Raw genomic sequence first — 20,225 nt, forward strand, 5'->3', positions numbered from 1 at the left:
AACAAACTCGCCTGACCTTAACCCCATAGAAAATCTATTGAGTATTGTAAAGAGGAAGATGCAATATGCCAGGCCCAACAATGCAGAAGAGCTCAACTATCAGAGCAACCTTGGCTCTCATAACACCTGAGCAGTGCCACAGACTGATTGACTCCATGCCACGCAGCACTGCTGCAGTAATTCAGGCAAAAAAAAGCTCCAACTAAGTATTGAGTGCTGTACATGCTCATACTTTTCATGTTCATACTTTTCAGTTGGAAAGCATTTCTAAAAATCCTTGTTTTGTATTGGTCTTAAGTAATATTCAAATTTTCTGAGAAACTGAATTTGGGGTTGAGCGGCACGATGGTGCAGCAGGTAGTGTCACAGTCACACAGGGACCTATAGGTTGTGGGTTCGAGTCCCGCTCCGGGTGACTGTCTGCGAGGAGTTTGGTGTGTTCTCCCCGTGTCCGCGTGGGTTTTCTTCCGGGTGCTCCGGTTTCCTCCCATGGTCCAAATACACACATTGGTAGGTGGATTGGCGACTCAAAAGTGTCCATATGTGTGACTATGTGAGTGACTGTGTGTTTAGCCCTGTGAAGGACTGGCGTATATTCCTGCCTTGCACCCAATGATTCCAAGTAGGTTCTGGACCCATCGCGACCCTGAACTGGATAAGCGGTTACTGATAATGAATGAATGAATGAATGAACGAATAAATTTGGGGTTTTGATTAGTTGTCAGTTATAATCATCAAATTAAAAATAATTTGACTTGTACACCTAAATAAAACTGGATGGGGGGGAAAAAAAACAAAACAAAACAAAAAAACATTCAGGACATTTGAAAATATCTGAGACATTTCAGTGAATTAAAACAGATTTTCTTTAGTGCCAATTATCCAAAGTATACTCATATAAAGATAATACAGATCAGAAGTCACCAATAGGTACATTGTGGCCTGGGTCTGGACCTTGGCCTATGACTGATCAACTGTTGAGAATTATATTTTTACCACCCGTTAACTTTTCTAGAGTCTTTATGGTACAGGTTTAGTGGCCCATCAATCACATGCATGCAAATGAAATCCACTGCATGCATTGTACATATAAATTCTTTGAAATTATATATACAGTGCCTCCTCCAGGATGTGTTCCCGCCTTGGGCCCAGTGATTCCGGGTAGTCTCCAGACCCACTGGGACCCTGAACTGGATAAGCAATTACAGACAAAAAAAATCGTATATACAGTATATTTTAATTTATAATTCATCCAGCTCTGTGTGAAAACATTGTTGAAATATGCTGAATTGTACTTCTAATTTGATTTGACAATATAAAATTTTGGTTTACCTACTAGGCTGCTTCAATGTACAGGATATGGCACTGAATTAAAATGCAACTTTGACATGATGTTCAGGATCTCGGCTTCACTAACTGGACTTCATTGAATTTGAATTAAATCTCCTGCTACAGATGGAGAAGCATGTCACAAAATCCCATTCTCAAGTACTGCATATATGCTGTCCAAAGCTCAAGTTACTGCCAAAGCAAATGATGTTGGAATGCCTTACAAAGACTTTTAGGCCAAATATAATGGCAGAACTGGTCCGCGGGTTTTTTCCCTGCTAATGGTAATTCCAGATATGTCACCTTAAAGAGGAACACTCACTATTAAGTACTGATGATTGATGTTTTCATTAACAGCAAGACATTAATAGCAAGAACACAATAAAAGCTCCTAATTTATACACTGATCAAACTGGTTGTGCTATAAATATGGGCAATAAAATAGAATATGTTTATTCTATTGTCTGTTCATTAGTACATCATAATACACGGCATATTTCAAAGCACAGAAATTTCTTTACCGTAAAATTTAAAATAGAGTGCTGTTTTAATAATATCCAAAGTAATAATACAAAACTGCAGTTATGATTGATATATATCTTTAGCTGATACTTTCTCATATTGATCTATAATTCCAACTATACACAGGTTCTGTTTTTATAACTTATCACATTTTTCATGACACAAACACTGCGAACAAGGGTTAAGTAAGGTCAATCAGTCCTAAGGCATATTCTGTTACCTACTGGTTCAAAACTGAGCTGCAAATAAATATAGTAATAAATAATATATACTACATTGATGTAATTTTAGTTACTACTCACATTCTTCCCAGGAAAAAATGTAACCTCTTAAAGAGAGGAAATATTGTGCAGAATTTACACAAATATATACAAAGAGTCAGAAATCTGTATCCTTATGTAACATGGTTTGCAAATGTGCCTCTGTGGGCTCAGAATGAACATATTAGATACACATAAATTTCTCTGAACTAAAAAGGGGAGGGGTTCTTCTTTGTCAGTTCTTTCAAACACTAAACATAATCACACTTGCTCCGTGTTTCCTAACTTCTGACATCTTTGTGATGGATTGATGAAGATCTATTGTTTTACCTTTCAAGCTGCTGAAGAATTATTTCATTGTGGTAAAACAAAAAATATATATATATATCAGTCACATTTGTATCTAACAACATAATCATTTTGCCAGGCTTTTTAATATATACAAACATTACTCCTCTTAAAAAAAAATAAAATAAAAAACACACAACACACCACACACACACAAACAAATGTTTCCTTGGGAAATTAAATGTGGATTAAGACACACATAAAACCAATCTTCATTTAAAACCAACACACACCCCCACATCCATGTAAGCAGTGCATTACAGTTCTCTCCATGCTGCCTTGTCAAAACTTAACAGCTTTACCAAAAGCCTGATCAAACGCTAATTATATCTCTGCCGACTGTAGAGCAGGCGCAGCTGCCAGTAAAGTTTGAATTGTGATTCCACTCGAGTTACCTGCTCATAAAAACTGGCCCTCTCTCTGTGGACCAGATGGCCTGACAGTGGTAGTATGTACAGGGTTCATATAGAAGTGTATCCTGGGAAAAGGCTCTCTGGAAGGACAGAGGCAGCAGGGTGGTTCTGTAGAGTTCTTCTAGAAAGATAACTTACAAATTTAATACCACCTATTTCTGTAAACCTTCCTACAATAATGAAGACCAAAAGCAATGCAAAAAAAAAAAAATGTTGAATTAGGACTACTACAAGGGCAAAGAGAACACAGTAATCTTACAACATTCTTCGAAATAACACTGCAGTATCCAAACACTAAAACCAACTCTCAGACAACAGATATAAATCTTTACTAAAAACTGGGTCTGTGTGTATTTCTCTCATTTGTTCTCTTGTACATGGTGCCTCTCCCCTTCATCCACACCCCCACCTGGGAAGAGGAGGGCCTCTTTTTGTGCCCCTGGCAATTGTGGATCTTCTTTAAATGCCTTAACAGGTACAGAAGTATTCAGTTTCTACAGCTTGGATGCAAATTACAAATTCAGACAAAGAATATTTTGTGGCTAAACCTAGTCCTCTGCAACCAATTCAACATTCTCTCACAGATAATAATTCTGTGGTATGAGGTGTGCAACTATTTTGTTTATCATTTAAGTATACATATTTTCTTTACAATTAATAATGCTAAATGTGTCATGATCATCAACTACAATGGGAAATTACAGAAAATCACCAATTACAAACAGAACCCTTTTTATGCCTTATGCCTCTAATGCACTGTGTAAAAATTTATATAAAGATTTTATAATTAAACAAGTGAAATCCATCTTCAGCAGCACATAGCAAAGTAAATTCTTGGGCTACATTCAAATGTGATTTAAGCTCTAATGCAGAGGTACAGAAACATTAAATTGGATTCAAACATCACAAATTACTGGCTTCTTTCTTCTTCATTGCTTTTTCAAGGTTACTGGTATAAAGCAAGTAAAAATGCTAAATGGAAATGTGTCATTATCTGAAGCATCAAAAGAGCTTATCCCACAAGAAATATGCCTTTAATATTCAAATATTTCTCTCATACTCGCATAGAAACACACACCTTCAGTAGCCCTATGACCACAGTAGGAGGTGGCTACCCAAGTGGTTGACCTCACTGGCTGCTCAGGAGAGTCCATACATAATCAGCTGGGTCTCTCGCACACAGTTTGTGTTTGTGTTGTAAGCATATACGTGTGTGTGCACATCAACCCCAGAGTACACATTTCTGCATATTAATGCACAATTAATTTTTTTGCTGAATTTAACATACTGGGTGTAAATATGCTCTTACACATCTTAGACTTTCACTTCATGATCATCAGGATCATATGCTGAAGTGATATTTACAACATTGCTCCACATAGGAGTCCCTTTGATGGACCAGGAGCAGCTCTCATAAAATTATGTAAGACCTTCCACACATCCTTGTGTGTGCATGGTTATGTGCAGGGTAAAATGTTAGAAAACAGCTGTTAAACTCTTATGGAAACACATACACACAATAACACATTTCTAAGTAAATAAAAAAAATATATATAGGAAATTAAAAACGAGATGATGAAGCACCGATATGGACACTGTTAATTAAGCAATTGTTAATTACGTAATGATCACTCACAAGACATTAGAGATTTATAACAAAAGCCCTTCTTTATAAATACATGTCCTGTATAAAAGAGTCTGGTACAACCAGTCCACTGCTGGCAATCCACTGCTTCTATTGGTGGAATTGCTTAAAATGTTCACGGTCCATCTGCATGCCATTTTAATTGCCCTCCCTCTATCAGCTGGGTAAGTCTGTCTTCCTTCATTTAACAGCATTTAAACGTCCTGAAATATGTTCCATTTGAGTTCTGCTTTTGGGCTATGGGGGAAACAACTCTTTAAATGACGTCAGAAAACAGGGAAAGAAGAGGAAAAGATTCAATCTCAGCTCACCAAGTCTAACACGCATCTAATTAGACACATATTTAAAAATGTAAAGTATAAACACTAAAGGGCTGTGATGCACTGAGAGTAGAGAAATACTACATTGTTTTTATTATATGTACACATTCTTTTGCACTTTTTAAATGTGCAGCATAAATATTTTAAAAACTCCAAATACTAAATATTATATTAAAATGTGTTTTACTGTTCTGATAATATATTTCTGATTACATCAAACACCTACAATCCACCTGATTATAAATGTGTTTAAATAACATCAGTTGGTAAAAGTGGAGAAAATGACATTAACTTATGTTAGCTTGGAGAGCTTGGCAGCGTTTTGATTCTTGTTCTTTGAATATCTACAGGCATCAATCTATGGGGAAATAACTACTCAATGTGCTGACCATTCCACATTCCTGTAAAGCACCAACTCCATTGGTGGAAACCCACTCAGAAAAATGCTCTTAGATCAACTCTCCAGACCAGATGGCTTGTGTCTTGGTTTCTTTAGGTTAGTTTGTTTTAAGTATGGCCTGCCATATTCAATATCAAAGTCCAAGGGTAGTGCACATGAAAATAGTTAAAAACTACGAAGCACTGGGAAATGGAGTCACCGAAACAGGGTCATAAAATGTATGCTCAAAGGATTTTTGGGGCTGCTTTACAAAGACCTCTGCTAGAAATCAGAGACTTGCCATGAGAACCACAAGATCATGCTGGAGAGTCTTGAAATGATAGCAAAAACGATGAACAAAGGAAGTTTCCATAGTTCTATGTTTAGATATTAATTATCTTTCAGAATTTATGCCATAATTTATAAGCTATATTTGTTTGTCTGTATATTGGTAGAAGATTGGGAGGTTGCATTTGTGAATTTTTTCCCTATTATTTTTAAATAGATGAATTATTCTTATAAGACTTATAAGAAAAAAAGCAGCATTTAAAATAAAATTCTTTAAAGAAAATAAATATTTTTAACTAAAATATAAACGATTTAAAAACATTGTAGAAATATTCAGAAAATAAATCATCAGGAAATCTGGTTTGCTACTGCTTGCTTTTCATATAGACACGCAAGTAGTAAAACATTTCACAATTTCACAACATTTCTCCTTTAAAAATAAAGACAAAAATGTTCCGTGCAACAACAATGCATAAGATCAACTGGATAATTTAAAATAAATTTCTTCAGATTAAATATTGTGTTTCCGACAAGATAGATGGCCAAATGCTATAATACTGAGATGTTGCCAGATAAGAGGAGCATCCTTAGTGTAAATAGGCCTTCAGCATGTGGGGGTGGGGAAAGAAAAAAGTAAATGAAAATCTGCAAGAAAGATTGTGAGATGAATGCAATGGGTTCTACTTTTTAAACACACTTCATAACATCAGGAAAACTGAATGAGTGCAAAGATATACAAGGTTGTTTCACAAAAAAAACAAACAAACACAAGACAGCAGAAATGGTCTTTATAGTTCCTCCCTGACCCAAATAATACCACAAAGCAGCCAGCCTGACTATCAGAGTTAACCCCTAACCTGAGGCCTAATAGGACTATAAACAACAATCATTCAGTTATTTCACACGATTCTTTTATCTAACATGTATACTGTTGCTGTTTAATTAAAAACTTTATCTCCATAATAGTAACTTTAAAGTAGAAGGAAAACCTTACTAAAATTCAATGGTCAATGTAAAATATTTTTATCTTAAGTAATTTTGGAGCAGTTCTATTGGTCCATTCATAATGACATTATCACACTATGTGAAGGACAGCTGCAGTGTTCAAATGGAACAGTAAACTAAAAATCAACATAAACTATACGTGTTTTTCGTTGGACAGCAATGATGCAGAAACCTGATCACCATTTATACAAAATATGTTCACCATTAATATTATCCATCATTATTTAAAAACAATAATAATTATTGTTCATGCATATTACACAAACACGGTGTGATTTTAGATGGATACCATCTATTCTGTCATCTTTTGAAGACTAGTGAATGACGTGGCTAAACACCCACACCCATGCTGAAAAATCCAAAATAATTTTGTTTCTAGGCAGCAACTTTTAATAAAGTGTTGCTCTACTATTAAATCAGAAACATAATAAAGAACAGTCACCAAAAAGACATCTTTAAAACCAGTAGGGCTGTCCCAAATACCAATTTTAGGGCTTTGGGGCTTCACACACATAATTTGGCTAATATTCGAATATTCTGTGTTCTGTGTGTGTGTCGTTCAGAAAATCTGTGTCCGACACTGGCTTTAAAACCAAGAGTCTGTGCTGCAGTTCCTGCTAACTCACTTATACACGGTGTGGTTAAGGGCACATAGTACACGAGTTAAACTGAGATTTGTGGAGGTGGTCTGGTCTAATCCGAGGTATAAAGCTGACAAAATGAACTGTAACTTTGCCACGCTTTGTTGTAGGTAGGTTGTTGTAGGGTGTAGACACATTAGTCATATGTCTAATAAAAAAACAACAATCGGTGCAACACTTTCAAGGTCTGTCTGCATACTATTGACTGGTGGAAAGCTACACCAAAGTTTATTCTCTGGTTGTATCCAACCTCTCTTTGTTGGAAGCATTTTCTACCTCTGTTTTTCTTTTCTTTGTTTGTTTCAAGGTGCAATCAGTTTTACATTTCTCTGCCATTCTTCCAGCCTTCAACTGCAGGCATGTTTGTAGTCCATGTGGCACCTGTAGCATTATTTTGTTAGATTTGAGCAAAATGGCTGGATTGAGATTTTACAGTTGAGATTTTTGGCCTATATACAAAAGGCTTTCTCATGCTGTCAAAAGTTTTCATTTACTGACTGCTATTGGGAGGTAAAGACTTCTAAAAATATATAAAACCATAAAAAGTGTTTTAAAGAAAAAAATTAAAACAATTATTCTGCTATTATACACTGAAACATGTACATCATGGAGAAATATTTGACATATTTTAAATGAGAGTTTGATATACTTTGCGTATTAAAAAAAAAAAAAAAAAAAAAAAACTACCTGTGCGTCATACACAACTAGCTATAAAATTAAAGATCACCTGCTTGTTTCTACATTCACTGTCCATTTTCTCAGTTCCACAATTACATAGTGTATTCCATCTAATGCACTGCCCCCTTAACCCTCAGGCTCAGGACACCCAGAGGACAACCAAAGAGCAGGTAAATGTTATGCCTGATCTGTGTAAATGGAAACTAGAATGAAAAATATTTCTGAATCATTGTTTTTAACAGCATCTCTGTATATACTGCATACGTCTTATTGATGAGCCTTATGAAATGCTTTAGTCACAGTAAAGGGAAGAGAGACAATCGGTGCCATGAAGCTAAATCAATCTTAATCTCACAATAACAGCAGGCTAGGGACAATCTGGTAAGACATAACTTTTAAAGAGGACATAGGCAAAACTCACTCTTTGCATGCTTTTGAATTTTCACTTGGGTTTCTACTACTCCTATAAAACACTCCAAGTCAGTTTTCTGTGAGTCAGTTGAAATATTTGGGTGTCAGGAATCATATGCTTCTATGAGCCATTTGGATGGCTCCCTTATTGTAAGTTCACAATAAGGAAATTTGAATATAATCACCCTGTCACCAGCACTCATCAGTGTAAACATCGGATGGGTGAGGCGTGGCCAGCAACAACTTATTTGCATAAAAGTGACAGAGCCCTTAAACAGCTCATTCTGAAAGGTACTGAAACTGGCAAAAGTAGAGCTGGTGATATCTCTTTATGTGAGAATGATTTTGTGCAAAGGATTTCACGAGCATGTTTTTTATAGCCCACAGACCTTTCCTAACTTGTTTTAAAAGAAGTATAATATGTCCCCTTTAACTTAGCTTTTTTAAACCAAGTGTCAAAATAAGTGGAATAAATATGGGCAAACATAGATGATAATACTTTTAGCACCCAAAGTATGTAGTAAGCAATTAGGGTTGGGCGGTATAACGAAAATACGGTATACCAGGGTATTTAAAAATATGGACGGTATCTTAAAATGAGGGCGGTATTTATGATGTATGTGTGGACTCGGCTCACAGGCATATGGCTTTATTCTCTGAAAATGTGTGTTTTGAACCTCAATTCGTTGAAAAATCTGCTGCGATGTGCTAAATCACAAGTGCCCGTTAGCACCAGCTGTGCTTCTAAACATCGTCTTATTTCGCTTATTTTCAAATGATTCTGTTCCTTCAGCACCAGTTGCTGAAATCTGCTCTCCCGTAAACAGATTTTTGTCATCAACACGTGTCGATGTGCACTGTCTGGCTGTGTTTAGCTAAATTCACTTGACTTTGTGCTCCAAGATATAAGGCTCAGCGCAGCCTGGGAGCACCACCTCCCCGTGGTAATACCGTATACCGTGATACTTTCTTGAAAAATGTGGATACCGCCCATCCCTAAGGAGAATCTTATAAAAGTTTTAATATTTATAAACATGTGATGCTTAGGGCGGCACGGTGGCGCAGTAGGTAGTGTCGCAGTCACACAGCTCCAGGGGCCTGGAGGTTGTGGGTTCGATTCCCGCTCCGGGTGACTGTCTGTGAGGAGTTAGTGTGTTCTCCCCGTGTCCGCGTGGGTTTCCTCCGGGTGCTCCGGTTTCCTCACACAGTCCAAAAACACACGTTGCAGGTGGATTGGCGACTCGAAAGTGTCCGTAGGTGTGAGTGTGTGAGTGAATGTGTGTGTGTATGTCTGTGTTGCCCTGTGAAGAACTGGCGTCCCCTCCAGGGTGTATTCCCGCCTTGCGCCCGATGATTCCAGGTAGGCTCTGGACCCCCCGCGACCCTAAATTGGATAAGCGGTTACAGATAATGGATGGATGGATGGATGGATGGATGTGATGCTTAAAAAAAAGGAATTATTTCCAAATGTATACTGTTCAGTGTATTTGATGAGTTAAAATGTTAATAATATTGAATTATAAGTATGACAGGAATTGAGTTATTGGGAATTAATGTTACTGTTATGTCATTTTATTTAAGAGAATAGACAAAGGTTGTAAGGTGAAGGACTTTGGCCCTTGACACTGCTCTCTCTCTCTCCCCCTCTCTCTCACACACAGTATTGTTTGACCTTTAACCTGCAAATTCTACCCCTCTCCCTCTCTTGTGCACAAACACATGCTCACGTGTGCATGCGTGCGTGCGTGCAAACACACACACACACACACACACAGAAAAGGAAAGGCTCAAGGCGTCATTAAAGCTGTGCAAACCTGACAGACAAGGGAACCACATTCCAATCTTTATAGCTCCATCTGAAACATCACTGAAATAAAACAATCAGAAACAGGAAAAAAATTGACTGCAGGCATAAAAGATAAAAGAGCACATCAGAGTTTGTCTGTGTGTCTACTATTTTTTTTTTTTTTTTTACTCATTGGGACTCATTGGGAATGAAGTTGAATGAAGTTTAAGGACACAGAGTGTCTACTTATGATACCATGTATAGGTATTCATTGCATGTGCAAGTAATATATATATATAAAATTAAAAACTCTCCAATTAAAAACATACCTCCATGTTTGTGGATTTTTAGTTTACTACATCATTTGAAAACAGCAGCAGTCTTTCACATTGTGTGAAAATTTCATGACAAATGAACCAGTAGAAATGCTTCAAAATGTCTTGGAATACAATCTTTTCACATTCACTTTAATTGAAAGTTAAGATGTTTTTTTCTTTTCCTGTAACCTTACTACTTTGGGTGATACACATTTTTAATTGGACAGCAATGATATCAATATTCTCAAACAGAACAATTAGCACCATATGAACTCTCTGGGGTCTTGTACAGTGATAGCTGTCTTACAAACCAGATGGGGGAGGGAGAGAAAAATATAGAAAGAGAACAAGAGAACAGATGGGGGAGAGGAAGGGGATGGGCTGAGAAGAGAACATCACATAATACCATGTTTAAAAGGCACCACAATGGTCAAAGAAAGGGCATAGGTTTTTACAATCTGCAGACTAACAGCAATGAGTCTGCATGATTTATGATACCCTGCCTGAGATTGGAGAAGGCAGTCTCTCGTTTAGTTTTGTGAGCACTAAACCAGGAGTATAGGGAATCTAGCTCCCAGTATGTCTCAGAAACTGTGTTTCGAGCAATCAGTCGCTGCTAATTACAGGCAAAACATGCTTCATTCAAAGTCAAAAGAAGGCTGAGGACAGCCATTTGGAGCTTTTCAGGGCTAGAAGGACTTAAAAGGAACACTAAATCAGAATTTTTATTTTTGGGCTTGACCTTCAGTTGCGAGTGTAATTCACTTTTACACCACTGTTCTGAAATCACTGTCATCAAATGTCATTGTCAGTGTTCTCGTGGGTACAAAATCACAGCTTTTCAGAACATTTGATGTCAAACAGCATGCTATGGCTATTCCTGAAATTCAAATAGCTCCTCATTCCCTATATATTGAATTACATAAGTCATAAAACTACAGTGTACACATTCCGATAGCACTAGATTTCATAACATAAGAATAAATGCAGATTTTGTTGTATTAGAAATACATAATGCACTATTAAAATCTACATAGGGTATACTGAATAATTTGAGATTAAACATCTGTGTTTCTCTTATGCCTTGTGGTGTTTTTTTGATATCTAACTTTAAGAGGTACTTGCCCCCCAACAGGACTGGCATGACAATGCAACCATTTGCATATTTGTCTGGACTAGGATCATTTCAAAAACGGAATTACAGTTTCAAGCACAATCATTCATAAATGACATTGGCAGAGATGTAGTCTACTGTCAGAATTCGCTGTTTGATAACACCACCTCAAGATGTCTGGCTAGCAGTAAATCCCTGTGGAAATGAGCTGAATTAAGAGTATGATTACTAGTTCTAAAAAAGTAAAGCATCAGGCAAGCGCAACAAAATAAATTATTACTTACAAATCCAACAGGAAAGCATCCAGCTCAGCATCGTACTTGCATCCCATTATCTCTTTTAGCTCACGTCAACAAGTAATATCAGTTCAGTATTCAGTCTTGCCCATTCCCTCTGTCATCACACTTTCTGGCAGAATTTCAAATGTCTTGCTACACCCTAATGACCAATGCTTTATATATATATATATATTCCCCTCCTTTAAACTGTTTCTACACTGATGTAGTGTGATTTATGTTGGATTATAAAACAAAATATTTTGAGCTATAAGCTTCATGTCTCCCTGAAAAACTTTCTGGGTGTTGCAGTCTTAGTTGTATTATCTGTGAGGAGCCCTATATAAGGAGTATGGCACTATTTGGGATGCAGCCTCTTTTTCAGTTGGTGTCTCTGAGATATGCTGAACAGCATGGGTCACCAATTTTATCCACAAAAGGCCAGTGTGGCTGCAGGTTTTCCTTCTCATTAAACAGGGGCACACCTCATTCTACTTGTTTAATCAACTAGTCTCAGTCACTAAACTGTTATACAAGGTGTGCTACTTTTGCGCTGGGATGAAAACCTGCAATCACACTGGCCTTTGTGGATAAGATAGGTAATAATTTACGTTTCAAGCCAACCCCCAAAAGTAACATAGTGAGATTTCTACCATGCCGAGCCAGGAGGATAGAGATTTATCTGGATTTGATGAATCTTTTAATATAATACAAAATAGCCTATATGATCAAATCTCCAAGTTTGTATTCCACATATACAAAATCCAGTAAAACATAGCTCAGTTAGCTTGGGACTCCCATAAATTCAACAGTTTGGTTTGTGGCTTTGTCAAACTCTAGAAAAGTACATAGTAAATGTATCTGAATCATAAAGATTAATGGCAGGCTCATGACCATAATCTGACGGCTACATTGAAAATTGTTGTGGAAAAGAGCAGACTTGCTACATTTTTGCTAGGGGAAAATAAGCTGTTCCACCTTAAATGGCTCTGCTATGACATTATGGGGCCAACCCACCAAGAAATCCAAACTGTCAAGTCCTATAGGCCACAGTATGGTGTGTATGTCAGCTACCATCAAAATAAACTGTATTAACAAAAAAAAAAAAAAAAGTTACGACTTAGATGCCCTTTTGTTCTCATTCGTTTTCAAGTTAAAAAAGACTGACACATTGTCTAAGCCAACATGTTGAAATCCAGAATATCAGTGAGAAGACAGAACTAATAATTGAGTAGTTAATTTAAAAAAAATTAAAATTCAAGGGTCAAACTCTACTCCACAATGGGCAAATACAACAGTGGAAGAGGAGGAGGCATGGGAGACAAACAAGACTACAATTACCATAGCAATAGCCCTAAACCATTACAGTTCCCACAATACCATGCAAATCCCAAATTTTTACAGCTTTAGGTTTTCCAGGTGGCACAGGCACTTGTGGAATTACAAAACTGTGGTTGTTGGCACAGAATCCTGATGCTGTACCATGAGAGTCTGATACAAATGCACACACGTTTACACACCCAATGAAAAAAGAACAGCCTGAAAATCAACTGGAAATAGGTGCATCATTCTGATAAAATTCAGAAGACCATAAGACAATAGAGTAACTGGTTAGAGTTACAAAATAATGTTTCAACGTTGGGTTGATTAATGCATCAGGAATAAGTTGTTCACTAACAATTTCACTCAACTCCGAAGTGACAAACATTTCGACATGGACAATAAACATTTAGCAACTGTCACTGCAACAACATTTCTGCCAGTCGTTATGAGACCAAACAGACTCATTTTTGGATGATTATATTGTACCATGATAAAAGCAAAAAGACTTCTTTAGGCATAAACTTATGTATATTATTCTTTTACAAATTGTATATGCATACAAACCTTATAACATTACCGTTATAGGACTATGCAAAGCTTACAAAAATCTATATTACTGTTAAAGGATATGCTTTTTTCCTCTAGAAATTGTATTATTTTATCATTTTAAGAGGCTTTTTAAGGATAAAATATCATTTAAATGATATTTTCCACAAATACACTAAATACTGAACTTTATTTCATATGTTTGTTTGTAGTTTAGAGTCATGTAATTATTTCTAATTTCTACACTCATTAAAACTAACAATTTCATTAAACAATCCATTAATTATATTAAGGAAAGCATAATAAACAAGTAGTATTTCTGGTAAATCAATAACTAAGGATGGGAAATGCTTAGAAACTGAGGAAAAAAAAGTCAACATGAGTGACTTTATCAGCACTAGTGTAAACTAAAGACTAGTCGACTCCTTCACCTCTACGAGGGGTGTTATTTAGTTAGGGAAAAGGCCCACTCACCGCGTTGTCGTGCTGCTGACAGTAGTCTACCGGGTCATGAAACACGGGGAGCAGGGAGAAGTTGTGGAACTGAGCCGCGCTGAGGCCGAGCGAGACCCCGGAGCTGTTGGCACGCGCTGCCAGGTGCAAGCTCTCCATCAGTCTCTCGATCAGGTGGTCTTTGGTGAGGCGCACGCGCTGGTGGGCCCGCACGCAGTTGTCGCAGAGGTACTCCTGGCAGTCCAGGCAGTGAGAGGTAGCGGGGTTGCCTTCGTCGCAGGAGCTGCACTGGGGGTCTGCGGCGAGATGGGCGCGCAGGAGACCCCCGTGCGGGATACCACTGCCGCTGTTGCCCCTGCAGTTACCCCCTTTGCCCTGCTCCTCCGAGGACACCACCACGTCCAGCAGGTCGCTGAAGAGAAAGGCGGAGGAGGGCAGCGCGTCCACGCCGGACTCGGACATGGAGACCTTCTGGTCGCAGGTGGGACAGCGGAGCTTCAGGGGGTCTCCGTTGTTCCGCAGCCCCTCGAGGCACTGTCTGCAGAAGGCGTGCAGGCAGGGCAGGACGTGGAGCCTTCTGTTGGTGGACGAGGTAGATGAGTTGGACGTTTGGGAGGAGGATGAAGAGGTAGATGAGCTTGAGGAGATCGGAGCCGAGGAGCCACACAGCTCCTTACACAGGGGACACGTCTGGAGGTCCGAGTCCGTAAAAGACGCCATCTGGACTAATAAGCAGGTGTTAATTTAAGACATAAAGAAGTACACGAGTGGCCCTGGGTGTCAGAGGAATGGGGATGTTCCTAAGACCGTCCCAGAGTAGTGAAGGCTTTATCTGCTTTTCCTGTGGCTATGTGAAAATCAACAGTGTTGGGTGATGTTACTCTAACTACAGACAGATAAGTACAGACTGTAACGGTTAGTACAAAGCTCTTATTCCAAAGCAAACGGGTCTAGATTGAACGCTCATTAACGTAGCTCCCGCTGATGAATGTCTACAGCCTCTTATTTGCATTTAATATCAGATCATGTTATTGTCATACTTAATGACCCCTAGCTGTAATTTAGCTCCATGTGAGGACTGTGGCTGTGTTACAAGCCTTTGTTTGGGTTTAACTGTTAAAACAGTGACGCTAAGCGTGCTATAGTGTGTTATTGGTATTCAGAGCCAGTGGCCGATGGTCGCTGTGGGCTGGTGCGAGCTCCCCGCTCCGATCCTCCCCCACCGCCGCATGACTCCTCAGTCACACGCTCAAACCTCCGCGGGTTTCTCGCTTCTCTTTCTGCTCTTCGTCCCGAAGTCCACTGCCATTAACTGCTCTATTTAATCCTGCTCTTCCCTCCGCGCATGTTTTCTAGCGCCGAAAGAGGCGCGGTGAGATTAAATAAATAATTCACCAAACTACAGCCCATGTAGCTGTGGCCGCTAGCAGCTCCTCTTACGGCAGCAGTATAGTCTCGCTTTCATGAGCAAAAATAACGAAATGGCCCCCAAATTCACCTTTGCCGCGCTTAAGTCGCAATAACAGTCACTTCTGCATGATAAATGAACCGTTGGGTTCACCGTTCAGTTACCGTCTCTCTCTTAGTTCTCAGCTCCGTTTTTCCAGACCTTTCCCTTCCTCCCGGTCCCTGCTGTTGTAAACGTGAGCCAAGTTACCGCAGTACTATTTTAACTGGCGTTCAAACGGTTCGCTTTTCCTAAGGTTTTCCTCTCAAGGTCGCTCCTCGTCGACGCCATCCGAACCTACTTCTGTATCTGTCGCCGCTTGGTCCCGGTAACACACACCGCGGAGCATAACCGATCAAAAACGGCTCCGTACTGTGAGACTGGAGCACATTTCCGCTTGGGCAAGGATAACGCACCGCGAGGGGAGGAGGATGAGAGGGGGGAGGGGCGAGGCCCGCAGTCTAGTGGAGCTGTTCGACTCCAGAAATGTAAGAGTCGACTCTAATTCCCATTCAATGTGACGGGAATGATTGAAGTCGACTCCAAGATTCAGCTCTAAACAATAATATTAAGGCGTTTTCAAACACGCCGAGGGAGGCACCTACTTATTGCACTGGGTAAACTTGCTTACAGCGCTGACAAACACTTTACAGGATATCTAGCCTAACACAGGGATATAAAATGAAATCAGTTTGAATCCGCCATTTAAAAAAAGAAACTAAATGAACACAAATGTAACACAATTCATCCAAAGAATTTAAAGAATTTTCACCCCATCAAAAAACAGTATATGGGATCTCGCTGATGATTCTCCTTCGACAACTCCATCAGACTGAACCAATATTTCAGGATTTTACTGAGAGCAGAGATGTAAAGTTTGAGATTGAATAAAAAACAACTGATTTTACAAAAAAAAAACTGATATATATATAAACAATTTTACAATTATTATTACTATTATAATTATTACTATTATTATATTCTACTGCTTTCCACCTCCACATCCTCCTTTCTGGGGCACTTATGGATCATACGACGTAAAAACTGATAGTATCTATGGTGAGTACTAAGTACGGTACCTTTTTAATGGGATAGATGACAAGAAATATTAATGGGTCGTACTATTAAAACTGAGCGGGAAGGAGTTTAAACGATTCTTTTGAATGGACTGTTTTGATAGAAATTTGATTCCGTTAACAGAGTCGATTCTTCCAAGCCGTTCAATTTAGCGGTTCATCTGTAAGGGAGGGGGTCACCAAGATTAAGTCAACTTTATTCAAATATAATCCATAGAAAGCGAATTTAACACAGTCCTTTAAATGTCTGTTTTTAAATAATGGCGCAGATATGGATCGTGAATGCAAATACACAATCAGAAAATTATATTTAATCCATTTGGAATTAATTTGTTATCCAGAATTTTCCAGCAATGAATGAGAATTGACAGAACCAAGAAGAGGACGAGAAACATACTAGACTGAACCTTAGATGGGTCCTTAACCCCTGACTCTGTGAGGAAATGACTAGTTCAGCACCGAAAAGAAAACGCCAATACTGACTTTATCTGCACGAATCCATATGCAACATTTAGGGGGATATTTAGGCTCAGAAGCCGTCGTTTAAAGACAAAAGCAGTGCTCTCTGAGGTGAAGAGCCTAGCCCCAGAAACTTCTCCGTGACTCACCCACGGCAAACGGTTGCAAGTTGCTTTTCTTTATATTTTACAATTTGGTATGTTTTATTAAAGTACTTACTGTGAAACATCTCTAATTATCAATCTTTAACATGGTGTAAAACTTGTCTGCTCGAGCGGTTCACTGAGGTAAGAGAGCCGCCATAATGGCCGTGTCAGCTCATCCACGGGGAAGCGAAAATGTCGACTTAATACAGGTTGACTACCTCACATGATACCTCTGGTGTCTGAAAAGCTTTATATCTTCTTTCTGTTGTCTAGTTGTAAGGTAAATATAGCGTTCTTATTCATTCAGTTATTTACTTTTTAAGTGTTTGTTTTCTTTTCGGTTAGTTGGCCCAGTACTCGTGACAACTAAAGCATTTTCTACATTTTTTTTAGTTTTACATACGTCATACACCAGCCTACCCCTTCCCCCGACAAAAACCCTAACCCAACAAAAACAACAACCCCTCCTCCACTTGCCACGCTAAACATATATTTCGTTGCTGTCTAATTAAAACATGTATCTTCACTTTTTGTGGATTTTTATTTTACATCATTTGAACACAGCAGCTGTCCTCCACACAGTGTAAACAATTTCATGACGAATTTACCCATAAAAATGCTCCAGAATTACTTGGAATAAAATATTTTTACATTCATTTCCATTTAAAGTTAGAAAGGTTTTTCTTCTCCAGTTTTTTTTTCTTCTCCAGTTAAGTTATATTTTGGGAGATATGTTTTAATTGGACAGGAACAATTTGTCTTCTTAAAAAACAAAACAAACAAACAAAAATACTTGCAAATACAAATCCTCCGAGCAGCCTTTTTGGCAGATGAAAACATGTAAAGAAATCTTAAATAAAATGAATACAATTTTAAATAAATGAATAAAAATAAAACTGTGCACCATGAAAATGCACCATTGCTAATAAATGATCAACCATGTAAAGAGTCAGAAGCCAAAGAACAGATATTAAAAACAAAGTCTAATTATTTAATTTTATTTTCTAAAAAACAAAGTCAGTCCTTTGTAATGATGCTGTGACAGCTCTTGTAAAAGATAGGTGCCACATGTAGGCCTGGCTTTTGAGCTCATTTACAGGCTCTCAGGATGGGGTGTTGGTGTGGCTTTGGGGACTGAAGAGGAAGCCTCTCTGTGGGGTTTATTCTCCAGATGCAGCCTGGCCAATAAAGCAGTGGGATGCCTGGCTGAATGGCAGGGCTCTGGGAGAGACCCTTTGACCCCCATTATTGTGGGTTGGATTAAGGGTAGTGGAGGCTGGTCACTCTCTGCTCTGAGGCTTTGGCCATCCCAAGGACATTTCATTGATCTTCATGGGGAAAGGCCAGAATGGGGGTGGGGTGAGGATAGGGGCACTGAAGTACTCAGCAAACCAGGGAAGGGTCATGTCACATGGTGGAAATGACCACAGGCAGTGTGGTGAGGGGGTTGTGTGTGTGTGTATAATGGGGTTCTGGTTCTTTTTTAGACACAGGAAACAGGCAGATCTTTGAGTGTCATCTTCACTCAGGATCCATGAAAGACAGTTCTATAAAAGGCAATCCAGATTGTGCAAAATCTCAAAAATTAACTGAACAATATATTTAATTATGTCTAAATATAATTGAAACTTCAATAAAAAATCTTAAATAAATCAATTTATTGTCAAAACATTTTGGAATTTAATGAGGAAAAAGCAAACCCTTGGTGTCCAATTTCTTAAAACAGCACCACATTTATTATTATCCCATGTGCAACAAATGTGCGTTATCTTGGAGTGAAATGTTATAGGGGCATTGTGGGAGTGTCCAAATGATCCATGCTTCCAAGCTGCCATAGTGCAACTGGCAGAAGTGTCAGCAGTATTCCCTAAGGAAACAGGATCAGCCATGTGTTACATTTGCATTCCCTGGGTTAAGTGAAGCCTTTGTCTCGGGTGACTTGAAATGCATGCATTACCAGTGATTTTCTATATGCTGTTCTAATGAAAAGGCCTTACACTTTCAACGGTGAACCTATCCAGGAATGCTTAAAACATATGTTCAATACATTGGTTTGATTCATCATCATCTTCACAAAGGTCTAGTACATTTAAGGTTCTATCTTAACCATGTGTGCTGCCCAGACCCAACAACGTACTCCTGGAAAAAACAAACAGTGACTGCTATCTGTTATTACATAAGCGTGCAGATAATGGTAAGATGTGACTATTGTTTTGGTTTTCTTTCTCACCTGAGATTAGGGCTTCATTTGAGTGGAATCTTATCACCACAAACCATACGCTCTCTCTATCTGTATATTTTTATAGCCCCTTTCTTAAGAGGTCACAGCAAAACAATAAGCCAATATAGTTGTTTAAAATTACCATTAAAACAACGTTACAATTATTAGAATGTCTTGTGTCCTATTTCCTCTATCAAAAAAAATCTATCATTTTTTTATTTCTCTACCCACTTTTTTATTTTTCTAATATCGCTGATTGCACCATGTTTCAGGCGAAATGAAGGCTAAAGTGATTATTTGTATATGGCTCATTTTGTCACCTAGTGGTTCAAACTGCCTTTACAGATTTTCATAATCAATCTCAAAACCTCAAAGTTGAAATCTTGTTCCTCGTTCACAGTTTTTTGTATCTGTTTAAATTGTTGAATTGGGCTATTTTCTGTGTGCCCCAATCTTCTGTATAATAGAAACAACTATCCACAAATCATCTCCATTCTGGGCTTTCATTCTGTTAAAAACAAAACCTATCAGAAAATTTAGTTTTATCATATTTGCCAGTATCCATGACTATCCATGATTATGTCTCATGTGTCAAGAACTGGAAAATAATTTTATAAATGTGAGGGTACTAAAAGGGGCTATTTTCTGTGTATCACAATCTTCTGTAAAACAGAAACAATAATGCACACATCATCTCTATCCTGAGCTTTTTTCCTGATGAAACAATAGACATCAGAAAGAGAGAGCACAGTGGCACTCTAGCCTTCATATGATGTAAATTCTGTGAATGTTTTATCTTGTGCCATTTCTTACAATGACATCC

The 20,225-nt window shown here is 38.3% G+C and overlaps 1 protein-coding gene across 1 annotated transcript in view; it reads right to left on the minus strand.

Moving 5' to 3' along the window:
- trim71 (tripartite motif containing 71, E3 ubiquitin protein ligase) overlaps nucleotides 1-17,413 on the minus strand; it is a 29,458-nt gene extending 12,045 nt beyond the window's left edge. The window contains exons 1-2 of the mRNA XM_066682939.1: nucleotides 17,255-17,413; nucleotides 14,075-14,778 (exon numbers count right to left, since the gene is read on the minus strand). Of these exons, the coding sequence (XP_066539036.1) occupies nucleotides 14,075-14,778; nucleotides 17,255-17,264 (714 nt within the window). The 5' untranslated portion in view covers nucleotides 17,265-17,413. The remainder of the gene's footprint in view (nucleotides 1-14,074; nucleotides 14,779-17,254) is intronic.
- Nucleotides 17,414-20,225: the final 2,812 nt, after the last annotated feature.

This window comes from Hoplias malabaricus, chromosome 10 (genome assembly GCF_029633855.1).
Source record: "Hoplias malabaricus isolate fHopMal1 chromosome 10, fHopMal1.hap1, whole genome shotgun sequence".
NCBI lineage: Eukaryota > Metazoa > Chordata > Actinopteri > Characiformes > Erythrinidae > Hoplias > Hoplias malabaricus.